General features: G+C 37.7%; 1 protein-coding gene across 3 annotated transcripts in view; it reads left to right on the top strand.

Moving 5' to 3' along the window:
- The first annotated feature begins 46 nt into the window (after positions 1 to 46).
- Positions 47 to 9,354, top strand: part of RC3H2 (ring finger and CCCH-type domains 2) — a 51,557-nt gene continuing 42,249 nt past the window's right edge. Inside the window, exons 1-2 of one of the 3 annotated variants that reach the window (XM_041725543.1) lie at positions 47 to 431; positions 7,433 to 7,730. In XM_041725543.1, coding sequence (XP_041581477.1) covers positions 7,500 to 7,730 — 231 coding nt within the window. In that variant the 5' untranslated portion in view covers positions 47 to 431; positions 7,433 to 7,499. The remainder of the gene's footprint in view (positions 432 to 7,432; positions 7,731 to 9,354) is intronic. The other 2 variants (XM_041725544.1, XM_041725542.1) reach the window with 2 other exon arrangements.

Below are 9,354 nucleotides of genomic sequence, written 5' to 3'. Positions count from 1 at the left end.
GCTCCCCAGTCACGTGACGGGGGTGGTTAGGCTCGACCAGAGGGAAGCTGATGCGCAGTCTAGGTGGCGGGGGCTACTACTCTTTCTTCCCACCTCCCTAACGCCCAGTCCTGCGTGATCTCGCGTGAAACGAGGAATATCTTCTCGCGAGAGCTAGGTCGGGCTCCCTCCAGGACCGCCTCCGTGGAGAGGAGGAGGAGGAGGCGGAGGAGGAGGAGGAGGAGGAGGCGGAGGCGGAGGGAGGAGGAGGAGGCCCCGTCGCGGCCTCCGCCGCCGCCAACGGGGCTGTCCCTATAGCTCCCGATGGAGTTTGAGGTCGTGAAACCGCCGCCGAGCTCTGCCCCGGCGAGACGAGGCGCCTCCGTCGCCGAGCCGCGCCGTCGCGGGGCTCCCGGGAGCGGCCCTTAGCGACCCCGCCCGGGCCCCCACAGGTAGGGCGGGGGCGGGCACGATGCGGCTCGGGCCCTAGCTCGGGTCCCTAAGTCCCTGGCGGTCGGGCGGGAGACCGGTCTCAGCCTGGGGCCTGGTGCTGTTGCCGGTGACCCGAGGGTTGGGAATTGAGGGCCGCACCTGACACTCGGACGAGCCCGTAGTCCGGGGCCTGCGGAGGCCCCTCTCTCTGGTACCGAGCGCCCGGCGCAAATGGCCACCTCCCTTCGACACCCGCCGAGGGGAAGCCTCTGACCCCTAAGAACCCACCCAAGCAAAGGCCAGCGTTCTCGCTCCCTTTTCTACACCAGTTTGGCAGGAGGGGTTTTGGAGGAGATCTCGAAACCAAGCCCTCTCGGAGCTGTTCGGCTTTCTGTCCTGGGGCTTCTCGAGATCTCTGCGCAGGGATGGTGGAGGCGATCTGAGTGGTAAATAGGGAGCGCGGCCAAACAATGCCCTGGGAGGGCTTAACCTCCTGGGACGGAGATGGCCGGACCAGAGTGGTTGCACAGTGAATGTGACGGAGCAGTGGCATGAAACGCGGCCAGGGAATTCTGCTATGGCTTTCTTCTCTCCCCCTTTCATTCTCCTTTCTTGGGGAAGCCTCTTAAGGAGACTCTTCCACCATCTTAGAAGAATGGTAGAAAGCATCTTTGTTTCTTAGAAGCAGCTCTACTTTCCTCTGCCCTTAGCTTCCAGGGAGGGAGAACATGAGAGTAGCTGTCATTTCCACTCTAATCACAGAGGAGTTTAAGATACCGGTAGATAGAACCTTGACACCAAAATAGTCACAAGTAATCACTGACATAAAGTAGATCTAATCTCGTGATTCCCAGCCTGTTTTATTTTTAAATGACCACCTAGGCCCTTCCTTTTAATTCCTACTCTCTCCTTACCAGGGCCCCTTCTTTTTAATTCCTACTTCGGCCCAAACTGCTGTGATTAAAATGACTTTTTATTCCAAATAAAGTGCTTGAGTAATCCTTTTTCCATTTTTGTATTAGTCAAATAGTAAGTTCCAATAGGAACTTTTGATTAACCTGAGAATGCACACATTACTCACTAGTCTGATAGAATTTCATCCGAAAGCAAAGAAACAAATGTTTTAGTTAGCCTGTGCACTCTTTTTAGTCAAATACACAAATTTAGTTAAGACTTCTTCAGACATTAAGACAAGTTCATGGATTGTGTCATTATTACCTTTTAGTTATCTAAGATGCTACACCACTGGTATAACATCCCTTTCTCGTGTTTACTTCCACATTTAATTTTTGAAGGAATAGAGAGGCCATTAAATCCTGTCAAATTTTTAATGTTGCTATTTTTGTTAATTTGGAGATTCACGTTTTCCAAATTTTAGAGTTTGGAAAATTGCTAGGAGGACAAAATGTTAAGCATATATTCCAAACATGTTCGGGAAAAGCAGATGTTAAAGTTCAAATTGCCTCCTATTCTTTGAAGATTTCATTTCAGTCATGTTCATTAGTGGATCCTTTGAGTTACTCCTGATCTGTTATTACTGTTGTATTGACCTGATATATGACTTATATCCTTTGTTCATACGTTATCATTAATTCACTTTCTGCTTTTGTAATTTTCTATATCTTCCAGTCTGAAAAAGCTAACAGAAATTCTTTTTGGGGGGAATGTATTCTTTAACACAAAAGTTTGTGTTCAGAAATAGAACTTCAGTGCCGTATGCAGTACCTTAGAATGCTAAATAAACAAGGCCTTATTATGATAAGCACTTATTGTTTTGGTTGGACTGCATTGAAGTTTCACTTTCTAGTTATGGAAAAAGGAAGCATGTGGTAAAATAAAGCTAGCTGAAAATTAAAAGTAATGTTTTGCATCCAGTCTAGTAAGTTTTGAGTTACATCTTTATGTTTTTCAAGTTTTCGAGTTTTATGAAAAGTTCTTAACTGTATTTGTGACTTTCACCTCAAATTCTTAAAAAAAAAAAAATTAGTTTTGGCTATTACTTTGTAATGTTAAGTACTTTGGAGTTGCACTGTTCAATACAAGCCAGTCGCCATATGTGGCAATTGAGCACTTGAAATGTGGCTAGTGTGAATTGAGATGTGGTATAAATGTAAAATAAAATACACACCAGGTTTCAGAGATGTAGTACAAAAAAAAAAAAAAAAAGAATTTAAGCTATCACAATAATTTTTTTTTATATTGATAACGTGTTGAAGTGATATTTTGGGTAAATTAGGTTAAATTATGGTAAAATTAATTTCATCTGTTTTTTCCTTTTTTAATATTACTACTAGAAAACTTTAAATTACTTGTGGTTTACATTGTGTTTCTATTAGACAGCACTGTTTAAAACAGCACTGAATAAAAGTACACACATGAAAGCCAAAAATTTCCTGACAGTGTATCATCTTGCAATCAGAATAATCAAAAGGCTAAAGACTTTGGTTATCCAGTGGCCATTATTTGATAGGCAGAAGTGAGTAATTTAAGTTCTGTCTCAACAATAAGTATTGTTCGTGTCTTGTCATAACTAAAGCAAAATTTTATTGGATATGCTAATTAAAATAGAAAATTATCCCATTAGTGTTATACTAGAAGACACAAGAAGTTAATTCTTACACTGATTTAAAAACTGAGTTCAGCCTCAGAGTGGATTTAAGAAAAAAACTTTAAGTCCTATATCTTTCCTAACTTATACTAAAATCACTTGTAATAGTCTTTAAAATTGTACTTCAATTTCTTTTCCTTCAATCCCTTTAGTATGTTTGAATGCTGAGTTTTAGAGTTTGCAGATTATTTCCATTGGTTTTGTTTGCTTGTTTTATAGGTTAAGGTCTCAATTTTACTGATGTTTTAAGTGTAATTTTTGAAGTCCAAAGCTAATTATTTGTAAGGTTTCTGAATTGAGAAGTACTTTTCAGTACTTTTCATTTCAGTAGCTTAAATTCTTCACATAGATGAACTAAAATGAAAACAATGCCTTAATTAATAGACTTGAGCCTTAATGTTTACATTTTTCTGAAGAGAGTTGTAAAATACTCGATTTTTTAAAATTATACATTATACACTTTCATTATAGTGAAAGGAGCATAGACTTTATTCTGGCACTTTAAAATCAGGTGATGTAGTCCAGAACTGGCTGTGTGATGTCATGGTGGACTAATAACAAAAAATGAAACTGCTTAGCTGGTGTACAGTTTGCTCTTAATAAAACAGTGTGTAATTTGCATCATATGAGAGATGTCTATTAATTACTCTTCCTATTTTACAAGTTAGTATTCATAACAAGGGAATGTGTTGGAGCTTGAAAAATTACTTGAGGAAAAAAGTATTTAAAGTCCCACATCTAATGTAGTGTTTCTTCTTTGCTTTATCTTGTTATCCTCCTTCAATTTTACTAACTAGTAACTGAAAGTTACTTAGGTAATACAAGTAATTTAATTGGAATGTATTTCTTAAATAGGCTTTTATGTACTTAGAGTTGTGGGCTTTTTGTTTGAGTTTTGGCTTTTTATTTTTATTTATTTATTTATTTTAAGATTTTATTTATTCATGAGACACACAGAGAGAGAAGCAGGCTCCCTGTGAGGAGAAGCCTGATGCGGGACAGATTCCCAGGATCCCGGGATCACGACCTGAGCCAAAGGCAGATGCTCAACCACTGAGCCACCCACCCTGGTGCCCCAAGTTTTGGCTTTTTAATCCACTTTATCTCAGTTTGAGATGTTTTTTAGGGGTATCTTCAGGTTGGATACTTGACTATTAACTGTAAGTGTTATTAGCAATTTAGGCTTCCATAGCGTCAAGTAAGTCATTATGGAATTATTAGTGTAAATCTAGAAGTTTTACACATCAGTATATATTCTTAGCTTGTGATGGCTCATTTAGATGCTTGTTAAATTATAAAGATAATAGGTTATTTATCATTTTTGATTATAAAAATACTTCCTGCGTAAATATTCACAAAATGCCTTTTTTAAAGAAATGAAAGTTTTTGTCTTTGTTTTTTTTTAAAGGAAGAAATTTTTTAAAAAGGAAGAAATGAAAGTCACTTTTGCCATCACGAACTAAACATTTTGGTGGACTATGTAAGCTGCTTCTGTGTCTTAGATAAAATTTTATTTTGTCTTCACTGAGGAATCTAGAATTTATTGATAATGGTACTGAAAAAAAACATTTAAAACAAATTTTTCCTATGTCTTCTTAAATAAGGAAAATCTAGTATATACTTTTCTTGTCAGAAAATTAGACTCTGACACATAACAGGAGAATTTGGCAGAATTACGAATTTTGGCAGAATTTTTCTTCTTTTAAAAGGTATTGATTCAGTTTCTATTAGAAATCAAACTTCTCGATATTAATTATATTACAGTATCTGGTGTTTGCAAACCTAAAAACACATGTGGGATATTATAACATAAAACTGTCAAGTATATTCTGGAGTAGTTTGAAATACTTGAAAACTAACAGATGAGGGGTACCTGGGTGGCTTAGTGGTTGAGCGTCTACCTTTGGCTTGGGTCATGATCCCGGGGTCCTGGGATCAAGTCCTACATCGGGCTCCCCGTGGGGAGCCTGCTTCTCCCTCTGCATATGTCTCTGCCTCTCTGTGTCTCTCATAAATACCTAAATAAAATCTTTAGAAGAAGGAAAAAAGAAAACAGGTGAAAGAAAATAGGAAAGATAGCATTTTTATGTTTAGTTCAAACTTAAACAGCTTCCCCCACCCCCAACTCATTTACTAATGCAAAGCATTTGAGGGTGATCTTGGAAAAAGAAATAAGGAAAGAGTATTTGCAACTAGTTTCCTATTACCTGGTGGCTGTGATACCCTAACCCACAAAATTAGCATTTCCAAACAGGTGGCCATTATGAAAAAATAGATGCAGTGCCTTGTTTTGATCAATACTTTTTTGGTTCCGGTTATTAACTAAATTAGGACTCTCAGTAGATTTAAGATAAAATGCTGCCTTCTTCCTCAAAGGCCTTTTCTTTGCATTATTCTACAGCCTAGAAAACTGAAAATTTTTAAATGTGAAATAGTTTCAAGAAATGATCACCTGTTTAGTGTTTATCTCTAAAGTTGAAAGCAGACTAACCAGGTTTAAGATTGATGGCATTAGTAGATGTGGCAATGTACAGATAAAAGGTATAAAATAAGTATAATTTGCAAGTTTTGGCTAGTTTAAAAATAAAGATATTAAATACTTAAAAAACGATATTAGATACTTTACAATATAGCTGAGGAGAAATTTGTACGGGGCGTTTTTTTTTTTTTGTTTTGTTTTGTTTTTTTTAAGTTTTATTTATTTATTATTTATGATAGTTACAGAGAGAGAGAGAGAGAGAGAGAGAGGCAGAGACACAGGTAGAGGGAGAAGCAGGCTCCATGCACCGGGAGCCTGACGTGGGATTCGATCCCGGGTCTCCAGGATCGCGCCCTGGGCCAAAGGCAGGCGCTAAACCGCTGCGCCACCCAGGGATCCCTGTACGGGGCGTTTTTTATATAACAAGCCCTGTGATTCATTTACCAAGACGTTTTTTGAAACCTTAGTTTTTGTGAACATAAAAGCAAAATAAAGGCTAACATAATTCTTCATTTGGATGTAGAGATATTGGAGAATCAGTTATATACTTTTCTGTCTTAATCTGACTATAGTTTTAAACATCTTATTTCTGTAGAATTAAGATATTTGGGTTGGTAAACATTCTTATGAAATAAAGTATTGGCTGTTTAATTGCCCTAAATACCTAGATTTCTGTTCACCAGAGAGCCTTTGTCAGACTTATGTAACGCTTTGAATTGGAAGATATGAAAAATTTGTGAAATGTAGAGTGTTAAAGTTAGGTATCAAGATTTTAAATTAGAGTACAGTACAGTTTTGGCACTAAAAATTTTATTTTATTAAAAATCATAGAATGAACATTTTAATCCTAGGAAAAAGAATTCTATCATTTTTCTCATATGCCTTTTAATCATATATAAAGATAAAAATTTATATTTTGCTTTTTTTCCTGCTTAGAATTATTAGATGAGAATATTGCTTTATTCTTCTATATCTTGCTCATTGGACCTGTCATTGGACAGTTTTGGGTTGTGTATCTATATATCTATCTCACTAAGATATACGTGATTTGTAAGACAAATTTTTTTTTTTTATTTTGGCACTGTATTTCTGTATTTTAAGGTTAGCATTTTTTTTTTCCATTTTTGGACAAACTGCTCTACCATCATCTCACATACTTTGGTTTTCAGTACCTTTGTTAGCCATTTAGTCAGATCTTCACCAGAGATTTCCTCTTTTGTGAAGCTGCCAAGCTGAACATATCTTTGACTAACTTGGTCATTCAAGTGGCTGTTTCTTCATGCTTTACTCACTATGATATTCTTTGGATTAATAGTTTTCAAAGTCCAATAACTCTTAGGCCATTTCTTAATGTGTTTAAGGGTGGTAGCTATCCAAAAACTCAGAATCCAAAGTAATTTCTATTCCTAAAAATGAAACATGGAAAGTTAATATTTGATGTGGTCATCAAGAAAAATATATAAAAGCTTTGGTAGCTGACTATTATTTGACCAACCAATATAAATATGGTTAGTTGAAAAGGACACTATGGGGCAGCCTGGGTGGCGCAGCGGTTTAGCGCCACCTTCATCCCAGGGCATGATCCTGGAGACGGGGGATCAAGTCCCACATCAGGCTCCCTGCATGGAGCCTGCTTCTCCCTAGGCCTGTGTCTCTGCCTCTCTCCCTCTGTCTCTCTCTCTCTGTCGCTCATGAATAAATAAATAAAATAAAATATTTTTTTTAAAAAAGGACACTATGCAGATGTTGTTTCTGGAGAAAATTTTAGAAATTTAACAAATTCAGCAAATAGATTTAAAGAAAAGGACATCCAAAGCATATGAAATTATTCAGGGTGTTTTAGATTTTGAAACTGTGATGGTTGACTTAAGCAGTTAACTCTTAAAAGGTGAATGATGAATATGTGGTTAATTCTTACTTTTGTCCATTTCCAGCTTACAAAACACTACACAGCAAAATAATGATCTGCTAGACTGCTAACCCGAGCATCCAGCTTCTACAATGCCTGTGCAGGCAGCTCAATGGACAGAATTTCTGTCCTGTCCAATCTGCTATAATGAATTTGATGAGAATGTGCACAAACCCATCAGTTTAGGTTGTTCACACACTGTTTGCAAGACCTGCTTGAATAAACTTCACCGAAAAGCTTGTCCTTTTGACCAGACTGCCATCAACACAGACATTGATGTCCTTCCTGTCAACTTTGCACTCCTCCAGTTAGTGGGAGCCCAGGTAAGCTTTCAAGATTGTACTAATTTGGTATATTTAATAATTATGGAATTTTGTTTATTAAGGGGTACAAATGTGTCTAGTGATACTTGAAACATCAAAAATATTCAGTGTCCCTGATATCATGATTGTATTCTGCAAAAGATTTTCTCTAGATAATGTTATAAATCCTTATGCAAAACCATAAATCCCATTATAGTTATGTATTTCTTTGTGTTCAGTGCACTGGTCAACATATATAAGTGACTTGATGGATAAGGAACATTTTAAAATAAGCATATATAAGCATTTATTCATTAGGTGATATGAAAAGAAATATAATCTAAGCTTTGGCTAGATATCAACCAGCTAGGACCAAATGCAGGTTTTTAACTTCACTTGACTTTTAGGATAATATTACAAATAAGAACATAAGGTCTAGAGCAGCCCCGGTGGCGCAGCGGTTTGGCGCCACCAGCAGCCTGGGGTGTGATCCTGGAGACCTGGGATCAAGTCCCATGTCGGGCTCCCTGCATGGAGCCTGCTTCTCCCTCTGCCTGTGTCTCTGCCTCTCTCTCTCTGTGTCTCTCATGAATAAATAAATAAAATCTTTAAAAAAAAAAAAAAAAAGAACATAAGGTCTATTTAGGGACATATATATAGAAAACCAATTTCCAGAGTATCAATAATAAATTCTACACTGTTTTTTTATGTTCACGTGTTATAAAGTTAATATTTCTTGTTTATAATCATTTTACTGGATCAGACCAAAACCCTATACTTACAATAATTTCCATTCAATGAGAGTTTGCTTTATGTTAGGTATGATAGTAAGTATTCAAGATCTATTAGTACTAATTCTTACTGTAGCTCTTTAGATAGTTATTATCCACATTTTACAAGTGAGAAAGAAGATGAAATTCTGTACATCATGTCCTGTATATTAAAGTAAGAAAATAAGGACTTTTCTGATTAATCATTACTTAGAAAATTCAACAAATTAAAAATATTACATTCTTTTAGTATCCTGTTATTTCAAGTTATTTATTTATTTTTTTAAAAATATTTATTTATTTTTTCATAGAGAGAGAGAGTGGCAGAGACACAGACAGGCAGAGGGAGAAGTAGGCTCCATGTGGGGAGCCCGATGTGGGACTCGATCCTGGGTCTCCAGGATCATACCCTTGGCTGCAGGCGGCACTAAACCGCTGCGCCACCGGGGCTGCCCCAAGTTTTTCTTTTAAAACACATTTCTGAGCAACCCCGGTGGCTCAGCGGTTTAGTGCGGCCTTCACCCCGGGGCCGGATCCTGGAGACCCTGGATCGAGTCCTGCGTCGGGCTCCCTGCATGGAGCTTGCTTCTCCCTCTGCCTGTGTCTCTGCCTCTCTCTCCCTCTCTGTCTGTCATGAATAAATAAAATCTTTTAAAAAAAAATTCTTTTCAATGCTCATAATCCAGTTAGACACTCTGAAATCAAGGTGCATCTATAATCAGTTGTATGTCATAATTGGCAGGAGTTTTTCTTAATGGCACATAAAATAGCAGTGCCTTTTGCAGACAGTGGCATCTTAGATACAATAAAATATGGTAGACTCTGATAATACTAGCTATCTGCCGTTTATTTAGCATCTGCTATATAGGCCAGGT

Source organism: Vulpes lagopus, chromosome 12 (genome assembly GCF_018345385.1).
Source record: "Vulpes lagopus strain Blue_001 chromosome 12, ASM1834538v1, whole genome shotgun sequence".
Taxonomy (NCBI): domain Eukaryota; kingdom Metazoa; phylum Chordata; class Mammalia; order Carnivora; family Canidae; genus Vulpes; species Vulpes lagopus.
This window is presented reverse-complemented; position numbering and strand designations above follow the sequence as displayed.